Raw genomic sequence first — 25055 nt, 5'->3', positions numbered from 1 at the left:
ACAGAGCCATGGGTCACATGTTTCTAGGGGATTCCAAGGAATCATGACTTCAAAGAGTTTTTGCTGAAGAGAGTTTGATTCCATACTGAATCTTGTAAGTTTAACAAATCTTTATTATGAGTTCATCCTAGTGAACCAGGATGACTAAGACATCCTGGCCCAATGGAGCTTAGGCTACTGGGGAAACAAATCCACAAAAGATGATTTCAATACAATAAGGCAGTCAGTTCTGGAAAGAAGCCAATCTAGGAACTGTGTGGACAGGGAAGACAGAGCAGACTTTTTGGAGGATGCACTGCCTGAGCTGTATCTTAAAGAATGAGTAAAATTATCCAGAAAGTGGGTGTTGGCAGGGAAGAGGCAGGAGAAGTCAAGATATCCAAAGAAGACTAGGATGAGCAAAAAGAAAAACTAATGAGATAGTATCTCAGTTGAAGAAATGACAAGTCCATTGGCATCAAGGGTGATGCTAACTCAAAGATCACATAGAGGAAGAATCCAATTCCACACACCCAGTGTTCAACCTCACACAGTCATCACACCTCTTGCAGAATTACCTTGGTTTTCCCTGACGTAAGGATTTGATTGGTGACCCAAAAGGCAAAAAAAATCAACCCCAAATAGTGTAATCCAATTTCCTCCTTTCTTTCAGTATTTGAGTTTCTACTCCCTGGAGCACATAAAAATATCTCTGAAATGTTACTTCAATTAAGGACTAAGTTGAGAAGTCAAAGATTAATCATCACTCATAAGATTTATACCCCCACTCTTCCTGTAAAAAGATTAAAAGCAATCTCTGTTTCACTGGAGACCAAATGAAATGCTGAAGTATCTATAAACACATATGAAATGCTATTCTCGGAATTAGAATTGTTGGAATTACTGTTAGTAGGTGTCAAGAAAAATGCCATCTTCCCATTAAGAGTCAGCCTCAAAGCTGGGATACAGTATAGATGTAAAATTAAATCATTAGTTTAGTTCTCCCTACAAGAAGCAAACTTGCCTCAAAAGATGATTGTGATAATTTTTTTTTATTTTTATTAGTTGGAGGCTAATTACTTTACATCATTACAGTAGTTTTTGTTATACATTGAAATGAATTAGCCATGGATTTACATGTATTCCCCATCCCAGTCCCCCCTCCCACCTCCCTCTCCCACCCGATCCCTCTGGGTCTTCCCAGTGCACCAGGCCCGAGCACTTGTCTCATGTACCCAACCTGGGCTGGTTATCTGTTTCACCCTAGATAATATACATGTTTCAATGCTGTTCTTTTGAAACATCCCACCCTCGCCTTCTCCCAGAGTCCACAAGTCTGTTCTATACATCTGAGTCTCTTTTTCTGTTTTGCATATAGGGTTATCGTTATCATCTTTCTAAAGTCCATATATATGTGTTAGTATACTGTAATGGTCTTTATCTTTCTGGCTTACTTGTGATAATTTTAACTTGGGTCCCACATACAGACTCCCGGGTGACCTTGAGCTTGATTTCTCCAGGCCTGACTTAGTTCACTTGTCATAAAATGATATCAAAATGTCTCCTCCCAATAACACATTACCATCTCTAACTACAATGTCAGTGCTAAAGTATACCATCAAAAACTTTTTTATGTTTATATAAAATTTAGCATAATGACTGTATGTGCACCTAACAATTAGCAATATCCCAACTGAAACAGGCATTCTTCTGTGTATACTCAGGTTCTGAGTCTTTTGAAGTTTGTAAAAATTACAGATTAAATCAGAGGATTACCTGAAAAATACAGAATTCATCCTTTCTCTAGGTCTTCCTCTAGGTAACTCCCAAGGGTTCTCTGAAGCATCAGAAATCTGTGTGCAGGCCACACACCCCATCAGAATCACACCGGTCATATCACACCTTGATTTAGGACACTCTATAAAAGAGTGTCACCCCTGAGCAGAAAAACCCCTAAGCAGATATTTTTTTTAATTTTACAGAAATGATGGTGACATTATTTTTCACTGCTTTAAACACTGTCCTCTATATTATTCCATCAAAGACATATATCTGTCCTTTAAGAATTAAAAACAGCTCTGCTTCAATTGAGTATTTGTTTCAAATTGTGATAACATGGTTTGCCTTGTCCTGTCTTTTATTATATATATTATTATATATTATATATTATATTATTATAGTTAGACTGGTGGATTGATACATCAGTAGACTACTGAACAAAAAAGGCTTGAGTTTAACCTCCCTGCACAAATATGACCAATGGCAGATAAGTAGTATCATTATTAGAGGTGGTATAATTCAAATAGGCTTCCCAGGTGGCACAGTGGTAAAGAATCCACCTGCCAATTCAGGAGATGTGGGCTCAATTCCTAGGTCAGGAAGATCCCCAGGAGAAGGAAATGGCAACCCACTCCAGTATTCTTGCTTGGAGAATCCACATGAACAGAGGAGCCTGATGGGCTGCAGTCCATGGGGTCCCAAAGAATCAGACACAACTGAGCAACTGAGCACACAGCACATATAATTCAAATCTGATCTTGGGCCGTGTGACTCTAAGAGGTGCATCGGGGGCAAAAGGCAGGGGTATGTTGTGTGAATGAATCCTGCTCAAGGGAAAACTGAACAGCAAATCAGTGTCTCAAAATCCAAAAGTCTATTTAGCCTAAAATTTCAGCATCTACTAAGCATTGCTGTGTTTACCTTTTTTTTCCTCCTGTCTTCTGTTGTGTGGGTAGGTTTCTTTCTACTGTCAAAGAACATACAATCTTACCTAAATCCCAAAGTCATCATGGCTCAAAATAAGATAAAACATTCAAAAGAATGGTTCAGAGACTTCATGTATAGCCTAATTTAAGCCATTTCCACTTTATTCCACTGGGGTTTAGCCCAGCAGTAAAGGTCTCATTTGGGAGAATTAGAATTTTTATTTCCTAAGACTTACTGTTCCTTTTGTAGTCCGACTTATGACCACAAACAGACAGAAAAATCTGCATTCAATACAACAGCCATTGTTCATATGAGAATCTGATCTGACTCAGCATATCCACGATACCAGCTTCAGAGCTTTAATCAAGCCTGCTGCTGCTGCTGCTGCTAAATCGCTTCAGTTGTGTCCATCTGTGCGACCCCATAGATGGCAGCCCACCAGGCTCCTCCATCCCAGGATTCTCCAGGCAAGAATACTGGAGTTGGTTGCCATTTCCTTCTCCAATGCATGCATGCATGCTAAGTCGCTTCAGTCATGTCTCACTGTGCAAGCATATGAACAGAAGCCCACCAGGCTCCTCTGTCCACAGGATTCTCTAGGCAAGCCTACTTATCTTCAAGTTGAGGCCCCCAGGCCACACCTCCTCTGGGACAACTTTCTCACTTAGATGGGGCCCTGTTCCCACCATGACCCACAGCATGATGATTTCAACAACAGTGAACTGGCTACTTCTCTTCCGGGGGCATAAGCACACATGGGCAACCCAAGAAGCACACACATCAGTGGAAATGCCTTCAGTCAGTCATGTCTAAACAATTCTCCTTTGCTCTGATAATATCTATGAAATTACTTTAAAAGCACGTGTGTGTTAGTGTGTGTTTGCGTGTGTATACACAGAGGGAAGGCAAACATTATTAGATGAAGAGTTAGCAGCAGAGTCCCTCAAAGAAGAGAAAGCTGCCTTCATTTAACAAGATACGTTTATTGGCCAATTCAGTTGTAGAAAGATAGACTTCAGGGTATGGCTATGATAGGCTGGGAATGATAAAAATAAATCAACAGGGGTTTCGATTGGAGGAAGCAAAGTATGAAAGAAAAGACAGAAGATTCAAGGAAAGAGTGTGGACAGTAAGGACTGGAGGCTGGACTCCACAGAAAAGAGACAAACAGTGATATTTTCCTAAAGGCAAAGTAGCTGAGACCTTTTAAGAAGAAAGCGAGCTTAATATTTCAGTTTCTGTTATTCATTGTGCTTCCCTGAAAAGTAATCAGCCTCTCTTACTGTAAACCTTCAGCGAAATCCCCTGCACAAGCCTTGATTCAATAGCACCGCAGAATGTGAAAAGACAGGGTGGGGAGGTTTTCCTGAAAGGACAAATTGATGTTGAAGAAGCAGATGGAGGAGGGAAAGGAAGAGGAACAAAAATGGGAAGAGAAGGAGGAGGAGGTAGAAGAGGAAGAGGTAGGGAACAAAGAGAAAAAAGCAGCAGGAGCAAAAACACAAAGCCAGCAGTGACTTGGGAAAATAGAAGCCAAGGATCCCTGGAGATACTGGTGGGGATGCTGCATATTCTATTGTATTCATTAGATGGATCAAGCTACTCTTATGTGAATCTTAAACAGTCAAGCTCAATCAACTCAATGACCTAAAGGCCACATGGAAGAAGCTGATATATAGATGACGAATAAAAACCAAAGGATTCCGTGCTCTAGAGACCCTCCTTCCAGGGCGCTCCTCTTCAGGTGCTAACACGTGCGCTACTCTCCATGTTACCAGGAAAGCTGAGCAGCACCAGGTTAAATCGTGGGCTTGGGAATTACAGAGACTCAAGTTCAGGAGCCAACTCCTAGCTCACTAGCTGTGCTACCTTCTAGGAATTCTACTTCTTTCTCAGCACAAAACTAATAATGGTACCTATGTTATTAATACACATCAGAATTCTATACTTAGCACCTCTAGGTCACAGACTCTTGAGAAAATTAAATGAGAAAAAAGTTCCTGAAGTTTTCACACGGTACCTAGTACATAATAATTGTTCAAAAAGGAATAGCTAATCCTCTTTTTTATTGACTTTTTCATTATTCCCTTCCAAACCTCTTATTTGAGGCATGTTATCCTCCTGCATGTTGTTGCCTCTAAAAAAACACTCTATTCCTCCCTCTGTTTACTTCATATGCCTTTATTTATTTATTTTTCTTGTTTGGTCATGCTTTGAATCATGTGCGATCTCAGTTCCCTGACCAGGGATTGAACCCTCGCGCCCCTGCCCCCATCCCCCATCCAACCCCCACATTGGTAGTACAGAGTCTTAACCACTGGACTGCCAGGGAAATCCTCACATGCCTTTAAAATACATTCCTACTAAATGTCAGATGTCCAGTTAAAGACAGTTTCTCAATGTTGTTCTCCCCACAAAAATACATTGCTACTAATCATCATATTTCCAATTAAAGATGGTTCCCTCGGTACCATTCTCCCCACAAGAGGCTAGTATCCCAGGGTGTCTGGGATACCAGGTTTACAACTACAGGGGAAGATAAGAGAAAAGAAAGTTCTGGGGAGGCTCAGAAGTGAAATAAACCCTTGTACACACCTTGGTGGTGATTTATTCTCTCAGATGTGCCCAACTCTTGCGACCCCATGGTCTTGTAGCCCACCAGGCTCCTCTGTCCCTGGGATTCTCCAGGCAAGAATACTGGAGTAGGTTGCCATTTCCTCCTCCAGGGGATCTCCCCGACCCAGGTATCAAACCCGGGTCTCCTGCATTGTGGGTGGATTCTTTACCTACTGAGCCACCACACCTTACACTCAGGTAATCAGAAGAAGGTGTTGTCTCTAAGAAGCCACGAAATAGCACAACTTGAGAACCTCAAGTTAACAAAGCAGACGACTCTCCACAGAAACTCCCAGAATAAATTACATTGTTCTTTGACCTGAAAACATTCACTCACCCAAACATTTGGGGCAGCACTGTCCTGGGGGAATGTGGCTAAGATGCTGAGGACAGGAGAGAATGGGACAGACTTCTCTCACGCACTGTGTCCTGCCTCCCTAAAGAAAAGAGAAGGAGAAAAAAGCACATTTAGAAAAGTACGTGCATATATATAGTGTCTAACCAAACTATCTGGAACAAACCTAGGCCTTTCCTGAGGTTGGTCCCGGGGTGATTGCTCAGACCTGGGCAACTGCCCCTAGGTATCCTGCGCTCTTCCCCGTGGATGCCATGAATCGTACCCATGAGAAGACTGCCTCTAAAGCGATGGGTACACCATCACCTCTCCCCACTCACTGCCACTACCACCTTTATCTTTTTTCTTCTTGAAGTGAAAGTGAAAGTCACTCAGTCACGTCAGACTCCTTGCAACCCCGTGGACTGTAGCCCACCAGGCTCCTCCGTCCATGACATTCTCCAGGCAAGAACAAGGGTGGGTTGCCATGCCTCCTCCAGGGGATCTTCCCAAACCAGAGACTGAATCCTGGTCTCCTGCATTACAAGCAGAGTCTTTACCATCTGAGCCACCTGACCATTCTGGCTCTTAAGACCAACCAACCCTCTCGGTTTGGCTGAGATTTGAGGCTTTCCGTACTATAACCAGGAAACGTCTCTGGCAAACCCAGACAGGTTGGCCTCTCTTTCCAAGCTCAAGGCAACAAAGCAACTTTGGGGGTTCTACTGAGATGTGTCTTCCTCTTTTAGGCCCCCATCTTTCTAGTCCTGCAGTAAAGCTTCCTCCAGGAAGACTTCCCTTTGGGTCACTCCTTAATGGTGTTGCTGGAATGACTCAGCAAGGCTCAGATTTGGGGAAGTTAGTCAATCTGCTGAAAATGGATACACTGGAAGCCAACATTCAGAAGAACCATTTCACTGAAGTCACTCAGCTAATCTAATCTGTTTCTATGAATCAAATAGAAGATTTATGATGACTGATATTAAAAAGACTTCAGCAGCCTCGGAAAATCTTCTAGAGTCTTCAGATCTTTCATTGTCTCTCATTCTTGACCCTTTCTGTCCTCCAGCATCCATCACCTCTGACATCCATTCCTTCTCTTCCTCAGTATCCCCTGCTTCCCTGTCCATTAGTATCTCTTGCCCCTCCGGGATGTGAAGATGAGCGTAGCAACTTCCTTTCTCCATTCCTTAGCAGGGATACCTATTTTTCCAGCCTCAGCAACTTGTAACTGAATTCCATAAAGCCAAGACAAAAAAAAAAAAAATTGGGCTTTCCAGTCAATTTATATTCAACAGCTTTGCAAGGCTCAAGTGAAAACTATCTGGTGCAATATGAATTACTATCAAATTGCAGAATAATTCAGTTTTTTTTTCTTCACCAAAAAAAAAAAAATCAGTAAATTTAGTAGATCAATCACTAGGCAAATGACATTTCAATGAATTGGCTTCTCTAAAATTTGAGCTGGAAACCAAACTAGTAGACCCTCAAAAGTACCCGTTGCCTCAAGCCTGGAATTTTTATCTTGAGAGGCCTCAGGAAATAAGCAACTCACGCCTCAAAGAGCCCTGGGCCTCGCAAGGGAAAGATTCCCTCATAGCGTTTCCTCACACCTTCTCCAGCACTCTCTGTATTAACACCAGACATTAGCCGTCTGGATCCTATTCATTCCCATCCGAGCACACTACTATCGCCTGTTGTTTCTGCTTTCCCTTCCTATTCCTGCCATTTTCATTATGCAAGTTTTATTTTTTGGTAGGGACAGATGAAAAGGGTAGAGCATGTTATGTCTTTTTAAATATTTATTATTTTTAAGCCACTTTAAGGTTGGCTTCTTCCCCAAACCAATAGAAAACACACAAAAATACCACAAAAAGTCCTTCTGTTGTTTTTACATTATTTCCAGATCAGCATGAATCACTAAAACTCTCCCAGGAATCCCTAGCTGTTCTCAGTGAGTTTCCTCACTCAACTGCATAATCCTGGACTCTGGCTCATCACCAGACTTCAGAGGTGCATAACCTGAGTCTTGGTCACACTCTGAGGTCTGCCCCAGCTTATACATAAACCACAAAAGTCAAATCTAGAGGGAGGCAGAAGGCTGTCCTTAGCTTTTAACTTCCTCAATTCTCGAAGCCTTGGGCCACACGAGGTTGCCTGGATGTCGGCTTCTCTTAGGGTGCACAGAGAATGTATTCTTTTCATCAATATTCTCTGTTCTTGTTGGATCAGCATCTATTTTTCAAGCATATTTTAAAATGAAAATTTAAGAAAAATATTGCATAGTTGCATGGCCGTTAACTTGTCCAACACACTGGAAAGCTGGCCAGAGACTGTGTACACTCCAGTAATTTTCCTTACAATAAGGTCAAAGAGTGAATTTTGCATACATAATACAACTGCAGTTTGTGTCTCCCTAGAGTCTGTTAAAGTAACTTGAACTCCAATTTAAGTTTGCTGCTTTGGTCAGGTTTTATTTTGTTTGAGTTGCAGAATTGTGGCATAGCCCAAGTCCCGAGGCTGCATTCCAATTAATACCTCCAAAGAAAGTCCCAGGCCCTTTCAGCTCACAACCTGCTTCTATGATTTCAACTCAGCAGGGACTCTGGCTAAACTATAAGCCAGGGCTTTGCTGTAAACCAAGAAAGTTAAAAAAGCAGAAGCAAACATTTCTGGTTCTAAAAGTGCACTAATTCCTACTGTAATTGCACTAAATCAACTCTATCAGATTATCACCCTCGCTTTCTAATTAACTTACCTGCCTCAGCTTTCTTTCCATGAGTCCATCCTGCAAGGTTCAATATCTCCAAGACTCCTATCCAGCATCCACAACTGTTCCATTATTTGCGCTAAGATTTATTCAAGGTTTACAATATGTTGGGATTACCAGCAGTGAATATAACATACCAAAAAAATTATTCTTTATAGAGCATGTCCATATGTTAAGGTGGAGGATGACTTAACCATAACATTCAGGGGAAAGTTCAACCCACTCAAGCTAAAAGTCCATGTAGAAATGACTAGGTGCCCACTCGAATCTTTTTTTCCTCCTGACACAGAGCCAATCTGTATTTCCCAGGCTTCCTTACTGTTAGGGGTGGCCAGTGGGAGGTAGACGGAAATCTCTCACACTAAAGCAGGCTGAATGCCAAAGAACTGATGCTTTTAAACTGAGGTGTTGGAGAAGACTCTTGAGAGTCCCTTGGATTGCAAGGAGATCAAGCCAGTCAATCCTGAAGGAAATCAATCCCAAATATTCATTAGAAAGACTGATGCTGAAATTGAAGCTCCAATACTTTGGCTACCTGATGGAAAGAGCCGACTCATTGGAAAAGACCCTGATGCTGGGAAAGATTGAAAGCAGGAGAAGGGGATGACAGAGGATGAGACGATTGGATGGCATCACTGACTCAATGGACCTGAGTTTGAGCAAACTCCAGAAGACAGTGAAGGGCAGGGAGGCCTGGTGTGCTGCAGTTCGTGGGGTCACAGAGTTGGATACAGCTGAGTGACTGAACAACAAGGTGCCATGCTCTCAAGAATTTTGCAATAACGTGGAAGAGCCTCTTCCCTGAGTCACCAATGGAAGTCTACCCAATAAACACCTGCAAGGAACTGCTAAATGAGCAAGAAATAAATTTTATCATGTTAACACTTGAATGCATCAGTTCTTTATTACCCCAGTGAGGCAACTTTGTCAAGATACCCCATAATCTTTTCTCCAATCTCCTTTCCTTCCAACACCAACACAGAGAGGGGATTCCAGTTTATCTTATTTCTTTCCTGTTCCCAAACATATCTTATGCCTTCTCTCTTCTTTATATATGCATCTTTCCCTTTCTGTCCCCATCACTGACCCCTATGGAAAATCCTGCTTCACTCAAGGTCTATTTCATGCCTCTTCTCTTCTGTAAAGTGTTCTAGACCCTTTCAATTCCCAACAACCTCCTCTATAATCCCGTATCTTTTCTTTTCTCATCTACACTCTTGATATTTTTGACACATACATGAACATTTAACCCTGACAGACAACACTGGTTTTACCTCTAAGCTAGACTATGGTATGGGCAAGAGCCAGTCCTTTGAGCCTACTATCTTTCTTCAGACTCAAGGAAACATCTCAATAAAAATCCACTGAATGAAAGGAAGAGCCACCACATATAATGAGCTCCAGAATCCAGGTAAATTTTTCAGAGCACTTCAACTGCAAGATGCTGATGAGATGGCAGAGTTCAGGGCTGTCTGCATCCCTTACCTTTGTATCTCCTTGGGTTTTGCATAATTTGTGTACCAACTAAATGTTTGTTAGTGCCAATATTTCAAAAACCATCCCTCAACTTCAATTTTTAAAGATGGTATGAGTCCTAGTATCTATGCATTTTGTCTAACATTTGAAAATGTCTAAACGGTCAAAATGCATAGGGACTAATGACTGTATTCCCATTTGATTAACAAGAAAAGCTAGAAACGTCCATGATACTGGAGAGTTACAATTTCTACCATTTGCCCATTCCTTAAAAAGGCAAACTTGTCCTTTAGAGGTGACCCTTTGTTCCTATTGCCTATGCAAGTGCTTCTCCAAAAGTAGTCATTTTAAAAAGAAAGACATGGAACTTATCCCAGGTCGATTTTCTTAATTTTCTTTTAGTTGATTTAGTCAAAAACACAATTAATTTGTGTCAAAGCTTAACCTAAAGCAGCAGTTCTGTTCCATAATTAAAAAAAAAAAAAAGTATCTTCCTGAATGTAGTGATGAGTGCAAGATGATAAAACCATAGCCACGTGCATGCGGGATGCTTCTCCAATCCCTGAGGTCTGCTGGGAATTGAGGGCTGGAAACTGTTCTGTAGCACGTGACATGGCGCTCATTCCTCGACCAGGAAACAGATCGTGGCCACCTAGCAGGAGGTGGGAAGCACAGCAGTGCATTTCTAACCAGTTAAGACCAGTCAGCTACACGTTCAAGAGTGATTTTTTTGTTTGTTTTGAGAGCAATGTTTTTTTAAACAATATTCAACTCTGAAGAAAATAGACTTCTCCATTGAATCTAGATGGAGGTGAGAACAGGTAAGAATGAGGGAAGAGGAAAAACTGGAGGAACTAGTGTAAGGAAGAAATAAATAATGGGTACAAAGAGTTCATCTGTGACTCACAATTTTTACATCACAACAACCAGTGGTATAAAGCAAATTTGGGAACAGAGCACCAAATCTGAATTACAAATTGGGTTAAAAAACTTCCCCCAAAGAAATGGGTATCTTTATCCACGCCTCTCTTCAACCTGGAAATTTATTCTGATAAAGTTCCAGAGCATGACAGCTACTTTAGGGGCGCAGGACTTAGTACTTGGCTTCCCCTGTTCTTGGCCAGTGTGGAATCAGAAATCAACACAGAAGAGAGGCAGCAGGTGAGCTGTGAGGCTGAGGGAGTGGAAGGAGAGTGGACAAAGGCAGAGATGTCACCTGCTTCCCTGGTAGCTCAGATGGTAAAGAATCTGCCTGCAGTGCAGGAGACTTGGGTTCAATCCCTGGGTTGGGAAGATCCCCTGGAGAAGGAACCAGCAACCCACTCCAGTATTCTTGCCTGCAGAATTCCATGGACTTAGGAGCCTGGTGGGTTATAGTCCATAGGGTTGCAAAGAGGTGGACATGACTGAGCAACTTTTACTTTCACAAGCCCACTACAATGGGCAAGAGAAAGGTATATATGAATGCACGCACACATACACATGTACACATACAGTACACTGGCATGTATGTTTATATTACATGCTATAAAACCCCATGGACAGAGGAGCCTGACAGAGTCTCTCTCTCTCTCTCTCTCTCTCTATATATATATATATATATATATATATATATAGTCCATAGGGTCGCAAAGAGTTGGAGTCAATTGAGTGACTAAACCACTACCACTACCTGATAAAACAATTTGTGTGTGTATACGTGTGTGTGTTTGTGAGACTCAACACTAGCCTAGGGCTTTTAAACTTTGACATTATTGATGTTTTAAGTCTTTGCTTCAAGGGGCCATCATATGCATTGTAGAATGTTTAGCAGCATCCCTGGTCTCTATCCACTGGATGCCAGTATCCCCCTTCATCCCCTGGTTGCAATAAACAGGAATGTCTCCAGACACTGCCAAATGATGCTGGGGTACACAATCAATTCAAGTTGAGAACTACTATACTAGGCCAACGTTTTCTCGAGCCACAATCCAGGAACCTGCATTTTTGATAACTCTCCCAGCCAACTTGAATGCTGCTGTCCAAGGCACCACATTTTGCAAATGCCTCACTAACAGGAGCTTCCATCAAGTGGGGATTAAGTCATAATTATCTTGTGAGTTCCTCGCAGCTAACGCACATCATAGCTTGTAACGTGATTAAGACGTGTGTTCTGAATGATGGAGAACATTTTTTTAAGGTTAGAGAGTTCTCTGAGAGAAGAATCAGGCCCCATTTCACCTTAGTGGCTAGAGGCTACTTTTGCTCATGCTCATAGAAAGGTGGGCAGGAATGGGTGACTGAGGTTGATGGAGTTGAATTACGCTTCGCTGAGGCATCTGTGCTGAGTCCAGCTCAGGCTTTATCATCACCATCTGTATGGATCCTGGAGACTTTCTTTCCCAAGAATCTGAACATCATGCTATGTTTGGGTTTTTGTTTCCAAGTCATAAAACTCAACTACAATTCTACACACAGAGAGTCAAAGGTATGTCAGCAAAGTTTGGCCATGGTACTTATTTTGTCTCATGAAAATCTTGAGCAAACAGTGACCTCTGAGAAGTACCCACTGGGCTGATAAAAACATAACCTTTTTCTTTCTTCGCTGCCTATTCAGAAAATCAAGGCCTGCCTTAAGAATCAAGCCTGAACCAAATTCCTTTCATTTTTCCCATCAATTAATGTTCCCAAGTCCAGTCATACTGTTGCTCATATTATTGTTTTGGTTTCCTATTGCTGATCTAACAAATTACCACACAGCCTTGGTGACTTAAAATAACACATATTTATTATCTTACAGTTCTAGAGATTAGAAGTCTGAAATCAATTTCACTGGGCTAAAATCAAAGTGTCGGCAGGGCTGTGTTCCTTCTAAAGACTCCCAGGAGGAATCTGCTTCCTTGTCTCTTCCAACTTCTAGGTTCCTGGTCTTCTTTCTCCATCATCAAAACCATCAGCAGCATCTTCAAATCTCTCTCTGAACCTGGCCCTTGCTTCCATCATCATGTCTCCTCTAACTCTGACCCTTCCACTTTCCCTTTTTAAGTTCTCTTGAAAAAAGGGCCCATCAAGACAATCCAGGATAATCTCTCCATTTCAACATCATTTTGTTGTTCAGTCACTCAGTTGTGTCTGACTCTTTGTGACCCCATGGACTACAGCACACCAGGCTTCCTGGTCCTTCACTATCTCCCACAGTTTTCTCAAACTCATGTCCGTTTAGTCAATGATGCCATCCAACCATCTCATCCTCTGTCACCCCCTTCTCCTTCTGCCCTCAATCTTTCCCAGCATCAGGGTCTTTTCCAATGAGTCAGCTCTTCACAACAGATGGCCAAAGTATTGGAGCTTCAGTTTCAGTATCAGTCAATGAATATTCAGGGTTTATTTCTTTGAGGATTGACTGGTTTGATCTCCTTGCTGTCCAAGGAAATTTCAAGAGTCTTCTCCAACCCCACAGTTCAAAAACATGAATTCTTGGCATTCAGCTTTCTTTATGGCCCAGCTCTCACATCCGTACATGACTACTGGAAACATCCTTAACTAAAATCATATCTGCAAAGTCACTTTTGCCATATAAGGTGACAATCAGGTTTGAGGGATTAGGATGTGAACATCTCAATGGTCAGAGAGCACATTATTATGCCTACCAAAGTTATTATTAAAGAAATGACATTTCATTTCACTATGTAGCCCCAGATGTAATGTTTCAGTTCTAATGTCACTACAATGCACTAACTATAATAATCTTCCTATCAGCTTTTCCCTCCCTGAACAAGCTAGTTTTTCCCGTATTTTACAAAAAAGGAAAAGACAGCCAGGAACTTCTATTTGAATCCTGGTTATATGGTACTGAACTGAACAAGTTCCTCACTTCCCATTTATTCCTCTCCCTCTGCTCATCTCTAGTTATCTCATTCTTCCTTTTAGAAGGTGACACTCCATTCAGACAATCTGAGTTTCTCATCTTGCTCACTCTCTTATTGTCAGAGGCCGATCATCGGTGCTGATGGACATCTTCAAGAACATTTTGGATGTTAAGAAAGGAGGAAACCATCCTGTTTGCCAACAGGTCTCTTCAGGGCCCCTATATTGAAGTTCCCACCAAGTTGTATGATTTGTCACCCTCTGGCCCTTGACAATAAGCCCTGCAGGGACTCCAGTGTCCTCTGACGGCCAGAGATGATCCCCAGAGAGTCTGATTGTATTCATCATGTTCAGAGATACCTGCAGGGGATTTCAGAAAAACTGAAGTTGGGGGTGGGGGGGGTGGGGTGGCTAGGTTAGGGTTGGATGGTGCCACAGCCAGGTCTCTCCTGCTGCCAGTTCTAGGCTTATTATCAGCAGTTGCCTGGGTGAGCAGGCTCAGCCTAGCTATGGAGACAGCGGTGGACTTCAAGTGCACGTGGAGGCAGGGCCAAAGGTCATAATTTTGCGAAATAAATATGAGAGTCATAAATAAATAGGTGATGCAAATGTGTTGATTCTTTTCACTAACACCATTTTAAAAGAGGGTTTCCATTATGTGTTTGCTTATGCCTCATATCTAAAGGTAAAATTCATCTGGCTTCCTCTCTGAGTCCTGGTTCTTGCTCTTTCTTGTCACTTAGCTGAATGGAAGGGTTTGTTTTTTTTTTCCCCCTTAATGTTTCTGCTTTGAAAAAGAAAATTTCAAATTTCTTCCTCTTCCCCAAACCCAGCTTTCACCACAGGCACACACACAAATCACTGATAACAACCGGGATACTGTTTGAGGCAAATTCCAACTGGTTGGAAGTTTCCACGAATATTTTATTCCCTGTCTTTGTCCATTTTAGAAACAGGAAGATAAGACCACCCTTGAGGACCAACCTCCAATGCGATCTCTGAGCAAAGGCCCTGCAACCCGAGGGATAAAAAAGCTCTGGGAATCAGAACAGATCTGCCAACTCCAGTTCATTTGGTGTTTAATCAGAACAGATCTGCCAACTCCAGTTCATTTGGTGTCTGCGGATGGGAGCTGAGGGCTGAGGGACGCCTGGAGCAGAAGCAGTAATCTGCCCTGGAGGATGTGACACCTCTTTCCAAGGCTCACTGAACAGAGAGGTAGGACTTGCCGAGAAGGGCCCTGAGAATCTGGCCTTGCTGGCAAGCATGGGAGGTTCCCTCTCTGAAACAATCAACAAATAAACAAACAAATCCACAGGAGAACACCCTCCTGATGTTTCAGATTCCCAGACACCTTCCAGACCACCCCGGTAGGATGTTTTTCAACTGCCGTTCTAAAAAAAAAGAAAAAAGTAAAAGAAAGAAAACGAGCCCTTTTCCTTTTCTTGCCATTTTTATCCAAGTTCAACCTTTCATCATCATGTAAGTAGTCAAAGCTGTTACAAGCCTACCGCTGACACATCAAACGTTTTATCTACAGTCTGGCCCACTTCCAGGGAGATGAAAAGACCGATCATTCAGAACTCACACCTCCTGTGAGTTATGAGCCATTCCTGAAAGGAAGGAAATAACACCATTGTGCAGGAGGAAGGGCATTTTTCATGTTCCCCAGGCTGTCTGCGCTGTAGCGAAGCTGGTTATGCACTAAGGAGGAAGCCACATGTAAGCCTTTGATTGGAGGCAAGTGTCTAGAAATACTGTCCCACAGTATGCTGACGGACTGCTGGTCTAAAACCTTTCTGTTGACCTTTAAGTTTTGATACCAGAAGTAGTTTATGTAATATACCACATGCTTCATATTGTTTTATTTTGCTTCTATAGTCTTTCATTTGGATTTATTATTTGCCCAAACTGGGTTGAGCGTTCACTAAGGATAGAAGCGAGGTTAATCTTCCTTTTGTCTTCCTCAAATGCTTCTCTCCTCCCAGCTCCACAGCTAGACCACAGTAACATCAGAAGTGCTTGGTTTTCAGTTAAACACCTACCTATACAGTTGTCAGTTAAAACTGGAATAATTCAAAAACATTTGTGCTCCAGTAATGTTTCCTAAGGTCTAAAAATATCTGTTGCCTTAAAATGAATTAGTCTTAATGAAGATATATCTGGATCCCCTTACTGTATTGACAAAATTGCACTTAGAAGCCTTCGAGATTTTTCATAAATACAGTATACCTGAAAACACTACAGAAAAAAGATTACATTTAAACTTTAAATTTCTGAGTTGATGAGTCACAGCATTTTGGCTTTTGTTTATCTCTGCAACAAACATTTGAGCTTCTATATGTTAGACACTGTGATCTTTAAATGAAAAATTTCAAAACTTCCATTCAGTATACATGACTATGTACAGTTCTCTACTTTGTATCAAGTGACAATTCCCTAAAATTCTAATAAAATCTAAAATGCTGTAAATATAGTACCCACAGAGTCCTATAAACACTCTAGCCTCTACTGAGGTACACTGTCCAGAGAAACTAGAGGCTTCTAGCACTGTTCATTCAAACTAGTGATGCCTGTGGGTATCAGTCTTGTCAACCAATTCTAAGTTTGTGTTTTAAGACAATCAGGATATAACCCAATTTTGGCAAGCTCTTGGGATGATCATAATCTAGGCCCAATATGATCAAAGGAAAAGAAGTGTACAGGCTGTTGGAAATAGTCGTGATGAGAGGCTCCTAGCCTGAGCCAAAGCTTGCATTCTGACAAGTCTGGGCAACTCCAGTGAAATAGAGAAGTTCACCTGTTTGTCTTGTGAGAGCAAACTCCATCCTAAGGGAGGAAGAGATGCAGCACAACAGAAGCCCCTAGTTACTGAGTCTACTTACACAAGGAAGGAATTATTGTGAATATAACTTGGCATCTGTCACTCAAGCGATCCCAAGTTCAGTGCCTGCCATGGATGCCCATGTTGGTCCTGAGGAAGAAAGATGCTGAAAGTAAAGCTGAAAAGAACTGTGAAATATTCAAGTACAGGCCCACTGATTTGGGAGTTCTACAATTGAGTAAAACACATGGAAAGGAAAATTCAGATGACACTGCTAGTGATCAGAGGTCTCCACGATATTAGTGGCAATGTGCAATCAAAGAGGATGGATGCAGTAGCCATGCCAGGCTGAGAACCAGAGTGACTGGGAAAGTGGGGGGAACAGAGGGGACAATGGCACACAGACATGAGAGACGATGGAATCTTGTCCAGTGCAGAAGAGAGGTACTGCCTCTATCGTAAACTCTTTTTAGGAAGACTAGGCATCCGCTTAGGAAGATGATCACCATTGGCAATACCTATTATAAAATAGTACCTGTGGACAAAGCATACGTATAACCTCTGGCAAATGGACTCATAAGCAGAAAGAGAAAGTGCTTAGCCTCTTGCAGAAACAATGAGTTATGTTAAATTGAGCTTCTCCTGGAATAATATCAGGCGAAGTTCAGAAGCATTGTCTCACAGTCTTGGCCAGAACCTGCTCCAGAGAAGGCAGAAGAGAGTAGGTACCTCAGTGAGGGGGCAGCTGGCTGGAAAGTTTGTCAGGTCATGTGTGAGGTCTGATTGGACAACAGCTCTGTAACTATGACAATAAGCCTAGCAATCCAGAGGTTAAGGTTAAACCCTTAACTCTATTAAAAGGAATGAAAAAAAAAAGTTGTACCTGAGCAACAATCATATCTTATTTCAGAAGAAGATACAGAAAAGACAGCAGTTCAGGACAAGTTATTTTAAGCCATAGCTAAAACAGAAGGCCAGCTTGTTGGAATTACCATAAATGATAAACGTTTCAATGAAAGCCAAGGACAGTTTCCATGGTTCCTATGATACTAATGGAAGAAGAGTGGAAGGTCGGTCACCTTTGATTGGAAACCAGGGGAAGGCCAATCCATTTGAAATAGCTGTCAGGACTTTAGTGATGAGTGGACCAGAGACAAGCAACTCAGAACACACGCAGCATCTCTCTTTAAAGACCAGTCCTGAAGCGGAGCATGTGGAAGGCAAATGTCCAAGACTCAGGGAGGCAGTGACTCAGAAATATCAACCATTTTATTTTTCCAAACCAACGGGAGGATGATGGCAATGTCTCAAAAACAAGCAGATCGAGTGAAAGTTTACACACTGAAGGTGGAACATCTAGCTCTTTTCTTGACCAAGAAATCTAGAAAGTCACTTTTTTAAATTGACCTGTGCTATACCCAATACTTTGGCCACCTCATGCGAAGAGTTGACTCATTGGAAAAGACCCTGATGCTTGGAGGGAGTGGGGGCAGGAGGAGAAGGGGACGACAGAGGATGAGATGGCTGGATGGCATCACCGACTCGATGGACGTGGGTTTGAGTAAACTCCGGGATTTGGTGATGGACAGGGAGGCCTGGCATGCTGCGATTCATGGGGTCGCAAAGAGTCAGACACGACTGAGTGACTGAACTGAACTGATGCTATTTATAAAGATCCTCATCAACCAGTACTAAAATTTGGTTGCCAAATTCAGAAAACTGTTGTAAACAAGTAGTTCAAAGTATATGACCAACTCATGATCAGAACATTGCTAATTCAGATTGGTTGAAAATATTTGTAATCTGAAGAGAGTCTGGCATATGCTCAAGTGTGTAGATTATAGATATTGCCCTTGAAGTGAAGGATTTCTCTGAATTTTTTAGACAGGACATAACATCTTATGTTTTCTAAGTATCTATCTGATAAAGTCTCTCAGGGATTCTGTGGGTGAGACACCAAAATGATTCCATTTCCACCCCAAAAAAATGGCTTAAGTGGAAAATACACTTACATTTATGTCCTAGATTTTACTTAAAATGCATCCTATAGGTACTCATGAGCAATGACTATTTCATGCTTTTGTTTTAGGAAGATGTTTCCAGTAGTGTAGGACAAAGACTATAATCCACTGACCTTCTAACTAGTTTAGCCTGGGACAGCCTTTAGGCTCAAGTCTCCCTTCCTCTTTTGTAAATTCTCCCAAGTGGCCTAACTTGAAAATCACAAGTGCTCCATTCTCTGGCATCAATTCTGCCTGAAAAATGGTTGCTCTCTGGCGTCCCTGGTGGTCGTCCCTGGTAGTTGCTCTCAGGCGATCAACGATTAAGAATCTAACTTCCAAGTCAGTGGACACAAGTTTGATCCCTGCTCCGGGAAGATCCACATGCCACGGAGCAACTAAGCCCCTGCACCACCACTACTGAGCCCGAACTCTAGAGCCTGCAAGCTGCAACTACTGAGCCTGAGTGCTGCAACCAGTGAAGCCCACTCACCTAGAGCAAGGGCTTCACCACAACAATAGGAGCCACCACAGTGAGAAGCCCAAGCCTGCACTCTGCAACTAGAGGGTAGCCCCTGACAGCCACAGCTAGAGGAAGCCCATGTGCCGCAACGATGACCCAGTGTAGCCAAGTAAATAAATATTTAAAAAATGGTTGCTCTCATTTAATAAAAATGCCATGCTAGGGAAACTTGGGCAACCACAAAATTCATATGGATTCAAAATCCAAGGTTCTCAAAGGGTCTAATAAGTTTTACTTTTCAAAGTTTTACTTTGAAAAACAGAAGAGTTCCTAATGCTTGCAAATGAAAGGAGCAGTATTGCACTGAAATTGTTCCTAGCAAATGGGTTAAATGATTTGCCTCACAAGTATTCCTAACTGCAAAGGGTAACAGGAATGAAGGAGGAGAGCCTGAGATGTACATGTATCCCAATGTTAGGGACAAAAAGCTGCAAACCCTAATAAGGGGGCCATTCCTTGTATCTAATACTTAGATGTGAGGTCTTTACACTGAAATAGTTTCTCAAAACCCCAAATGCGGTCTATTATTAGAGTTGTAGAAATAACCATTTCCAAGCACATGGATACCAAAGTCCTAATAATGGGTGATGAATCAAAAATTGCAGGAAAATAAAGCCTTTTTAAAATTATGAAATCCTAGTTTGTGAAGGCAAGAGCCTTCACCGTCTCCCTGTGTGTTAAGCTCAGAGCGTGTGTGCCGTCACTTCAGTCATGTCTGACTCTGTGACCCTATAGACTGTAGCCAGCCAGGCTCCTCTCCATGGGATTCTCGAGGCCAGAATACTGGAGTGGGTTGCCATGCTCTCCTCCAGGGCATCTTTCCTACCTAGGAACTGAACCCACATCTCCTGTGACTCCTGTATGGTAGGTAGGTTCTTTACCACTGAGCCACTGGGAAAGCCCACGCCTTGAACCCAGTACAAGCAGGCAGGTTCCAGAGTCTAAATCAAGAAGGAAAACTGGAAATCCACATGGTTCAAAGGAACAAACCCTGGGGTTGAGAGCCGTCTCCTACCCTAGTTCCATCCTTTGCTACTTTGCACTAAATTTAGTTTACTTCTCTATGTTTCAATTTCTTCATCTGTAAATTAGGGGAAAAAAAAACAACCAACAACACCTGTACCCATTCTCACAAGTTCATATAAAGAATCAGATGATGGAGGTAAACGTTTTAGCTCAGTGTCTGGTGCACAAATAACTGCTCATTAAATGTTTGGTTCCTACAAATACTGTAGGGTCAAATTAACTGCAAATCCCAGTCAGCTTGATAAATTAACAAATGAGTGACCTTGGCAATTTATGTAATCTGTATCTTGGTTATTTTATGACTAAACAATGCCACTTTCCTCACAAAGCTGTTGTGAAAATGTTATGAGTGAATGTACTTAAAGCACCCAGCACAGAACCTAATCTATAAAAGTTCCTGATAAAAATGAACCTTCAGCACTCTCACTGCTACCCTGTGCGCTTTAGGATTAGCCATTCAAAGTCGGTTTCACAGGCCCAGAGAGCAGGGCTGTGAAAGGTTCAGGGCTGCGGTGACTTTCCCTCTGAATCACTTGGAGAACCTTCGTGTTTTCCTTGGCACCAGGAACACATGGAGTAGTCTTTTGGGGTGCACAGTAGTGTATACATCACCCATGTATTTGCATAAAATTTCAAAGCATTTTCTTGATATATGTAGTATGACAGCCGCTGTCACAATGTGTTTATATAAGTTCTATGCGGATTTTATAAAATAAACTTGCAAATGTTTGTTTTCCTAAGGAGGGGTGTGTTTGAGGGTTGGTGGGGATAATCATTTCATCTCCTTCTAGAAAGTAACACATGCTGGCATGCTCCCTCGCTGCATGACCGCAAATAGCTGGTGTTCCCTATGAATACGTGAGGCAACCCCATAGATATAGTAGGTCATTTTTAAAATCTATAAGCATTTTAGAAAATATTTTTTTCTGTAAAAAAACAGCATTGAAGGGTGCTGTAACCACAATTCATCTGAAGTCTGAGGGAAGGATAAAATAGTTGGCTGTGACTTCTAGCACACTGAATCCCACAGGCAAATTGTCATAACCCCAGCTGGCTCTTCATCTTTACAATGAAGGAAGTAGCCAGATGTGAAAGACAATGGCAATTCCTTACCAACACAGGCCAGCATTTACCTCAGTCTTCTTTCAGAGTCACTAGAAGAATTTTCTGGATTGGCTAAATCTTTCCATCAAAAGTATTGAGATAATATATTCAATTATCTCCTATACCATTTCCTAAACTAGCATTTTGTGGAATCTTTTTCATAGGAGATTAGCTAGGGGTTCCACAACATGAGACTCCTGCCAAGAAATGAATAAGGTTGTGTTGAACAAAGTTAAATGAGTTTTCTTTATTGTAGGTCTTTTCTTATCCTTTAATGCATATAAATATCCAATCGGGAGAATATATAAGATGATTTCTCAAACGTATATGACTATAGAACCCCTTTGCCATGGCACATGGACATATTCTGGTACAATATAAAGAGGAACACATTCATAAAATGCTAGTCAACTTCAGTTTACTACTTTGTGTCTGCTCTAAGTATTGATAGCTATAGAAGCCTTCCTCCTTGACACAAATTTCTTGGTGAAATTGTCACCAATTGTTACTCTAAAATTTTAAAGTAAACAAGTCCTTATATTGAGCAATCAATATTCCTTAATTGAGCAAACAGTTCTACTCCCCAAAGCCTTCCCCTCCATAATGACTATATTAAAAAATATGCTCTTCAAGTTCAATTTAATATTTTATTTTTACAGATTCCAAAAACCACTCTGACAGTGTTTGTTGGTTGGTTGGTTGGGTTTGTTGTTTTCTTCAGGATTATCTTCATTTTTTTTTTTTTTCCCAGAATTTTCATACATTTTACCGTAGGGGTAAAAAAACAGAAAAAGAATTCTAGGCTTCCATGTGGCTTTTTCCCAATTTCATAAACCAGGTCACCCTACCAATGCCTGGCATTTCTGGAATATTTATAAACACTATAGTAGGAAAACTACCTCCCACATCCTCTGAAAACAGAGCTGGCTACAAATTCCCAAGGCAGGCTTTGTGGGCATGTGGTTTCCATGCCTTCAAAAGGGGTGTTTGTAGGATATACTGAGGGATATTTCAGCCATGTCTTTCTCTTATCTCTTTTATTTTTTTGCCTAGCAAACTTGCTCCAAACTTGCCTTTGGGTGGCCTTAAAAAAGAGACGTTGTAAACAGACAGAACCCTTACAGATTCCTCAGTAAGGGGTAGTGGCAGAAACAAGAATACAAGGAAAAGGTGTGTTTACTCTGTCTCTCACTTTGGGTGGGACCTCCTGGGACAACAAGGGAGGCTGTGACAGTCCTGGACTGGGTTAGGTTAAGAAGCTGCAAAGAAGACAGGAGCTTTGGGGGGATCAGGGGAGAACACCACGTTGGGAGCAAGGCCTCTCCTCCACTGTTCTAAAGAGGCAGGGGTCAAAATAGCATAAATTTCACACCCATCTCAAATCCCTCATTGTTCCGACATTGAACTTAATAACATCAACAAGATGTTATTTTTAAAAAGTGTTCTAAAAAAGAAGTGGCTTCCTCATTAAACTGTTTTCATTGCTACCCAACCTTCAACTTCATCTCAAGGTGCATACATAATTTTACACTTACAGTCAAGGGCTGTCTCTTTTGTTCACCACTGTATTCCCAGAGACTACCACAATATCTTTTTAAATAAATAATTACAGCTTTTGTTGATAGACTGCAGTACCATTAGGTAAGCCACTTTATGATAAACTCATGAACACTCTCTCCAAATTCCAATTCTGTCTCTAGATAAGAAAGGTTTTACACACAGAATCCTTCTGCCAGCAATCATATCCCCAGCTAGCTGTCCCTCTTTGCTTATAAAGGACTTAGCCAGATGTGAGCGACAATGACAATCTGTCCATAACTGCACACAAGAGCCTCTCTTTCCCTTCAGGTAGGAGGAAACTGTGGCTGGTACCTACTCCCAGGAGGGTAGTGCACAGATCTGGGAGCAAAGATTCCTTATGGGCATTTCTGGACAGACACACAGAAACCTAAGAACAAAGGCAATGCTAAGAAAACTTGGTGGCGGGGGCGGGGGGAGGGGGTTAAAAATGATTTGCTTTATATTTAAACTATATATGGATTTCTAATCTAGACCATATGCTGAAAACATAACTGAAACCAATGGTTTTCAAATCTTTTTAACCTGGGATCCTTTTACGCTCTGAAAGATTATTAAACCTACCAAAACTTTTTGTTTACATGAGTTACATCTACGAATATTTACTGTTTTAGAAGCTGAAACTGAGAAATTTTAAAACTTGTTGACTTTAAAATAACAAAAATTCATTACACTAACAGAAATAACATACTTCAATGAAAAATACACATTCCAAAACAAACAAAAAAATAGTGAGAAAATTGACACTGTTCTACCTTTTTGCAAACCTCTTTAATGCTTGGCTTAATAGAGGTTATTGAGTTTTTCTATTTGCTTCTTTCAATTTATTGCAATATGCTATTTTGGTTGCAGCTTATAAGGAAAATATAGCTTTACACAGACACACAGTCAGAAGACAGGGGTAGATTTTGAGAGCTATTTTATATTATGGTGGATACTCTTCTTTGATACTATATCAAAAGTCAATAATCTTAAAGGTTAGTTGTGATACACAATTAAAAATCATATCTTGTCCTTTATTTAAGCAGATCTTCAAATGTTAGCATATCTCATTATCAAATATCAAAAAATACACTTATCATCATCTCTTACTAACTTATAAAAAGTCTTTAAGTATAAAAAAATCTTTCAGTCTCACAAGGGCAAATGAAAGTTTTCCAAAAGTCAAATTTTCACACAAAAGCTAAAGTTTTGATCACTGGTGACTTTACTATTTAGTGTCTTTAGAGTGACATGCCCATAAATTTTTTTTTTTTTTTTGAGATGTCTGCCAAATGCCCAAGTAAAAATGGAGTTCCACTAAAAAAAAAAAAAAAGTGATTAGTTCTGCTCAAAATTCAAATAAACATCTGTTTTGTTTTCTTTTTCTTTAGATATCCACTGTAATTCAAATTCAGCAGACTTTTTTTAACTTCTCATGTTAAAATGATGTGCATCCAAAGGTCAGATTTAATTTAAAAATATATATATATTTAGTTTCATCATAAACATTTTTAAGTAAAACTGGATTTTTAAAAAAAAAATTGAAAAAAATTAAAAAATAAAAAAAATTGAGAGTACACAGTGGTGACCAATACAATGACCATTTTAGGGCCACCGCCTCAATTAGTGCTAGCTAAGGCTCTAGCACTTCTACCCTCCATCATTGATAATGTGAACACAGCCCGCCTAAAAGGCAAATTAGTTTTGAACTCATAAACCCTCTGAAACAGTCTTTGGAATTCCCAGGGGTCCACGGACTACACTTGAGAACCGCTGACTCACAAGCTTTGACTTTTACATTCTTGAGGTCTACCTCCATGAAGTAATTCTCATAACCATGATAAACAAACCAAAGTGCAGCAGCATATTTGGGTCACAGAACTGAACTCTATGGTCCCAGGGAAACATTGTACATCATCACTTAAATCGGCAAGTTCACGTAGTCAACTGTAATGCCATATGGACTGTAGAGCAAAAAAAAGGGGATAATTAACACCACCCACAGAGCCAGCCAGATTTGAGCAATCAAAGCCTGAAAACACCAGTTTTGTTCCAGTAAAACTGTCAAGAATCCATATTAGTCATTTACACCCATATTTTCAGGTATTCAGTAGAAAAAAAGAAAGCCCTTTGTGTTGGTAAAAAAATTTAAGTATCAACCTAGGAGGCAAGCCTGAAAAACAGCAGATGCTTATGTTTCTAGAGTTTGTACTTTTTCTCTAAAAACACATCTGTCATCAACTTCAACTTAGAAGACCAACAAAGTACTTTTATAAATAAACACAGTGGCC

The 25055-nt window shown here is 41.0% G+C and overlaps 1 protein-coding gene across 2 annotated transcripts in view; it reads right to left on the bottom strand.

Annotated features, from left to right (window-relative positions):
- BMPER (BMP binding endothelial regulator) overlaps positions 1–25055 on the bottom strand; it is a 251129-nt gene that overhangs the window by 102471 nt on the left and 123603 nt on the right. For both annotated transcript variants that reach the window (XM_070468378.1, XM_070468383.1), the window contains exon 7: positions 5639–5738. In XM_070468378.1, coding sequence (XP_070324479.1) covers positions 5639–5738 — 100 coding nt within the window. The remainder of the gene's footprint in view (positions 1–5638; positions 5739–25055) is intronic.

The sequence above is a fragment of the Odocoileus virginianus genome, chromosome 1, assembly GCF_023699985.2.
Source record: "Odocoileus virginianus isolate 20LAN1187 ecotype Illinois chromosome 1, Ovbor_1.2, whole genome shotgun sequence".
Taxonomy (NCBI): domain Eukaryota; kingdom Metazoa; phylum Chordata; class Mammalia; order Artiodactyla; family Cervidae; genus Odocoileus; species Odocoileus virginianus.
Note: the sequence above shows the minus strand (reverse complement) of the source record. Positions and strands in the feature narration are given on the sequence as shown.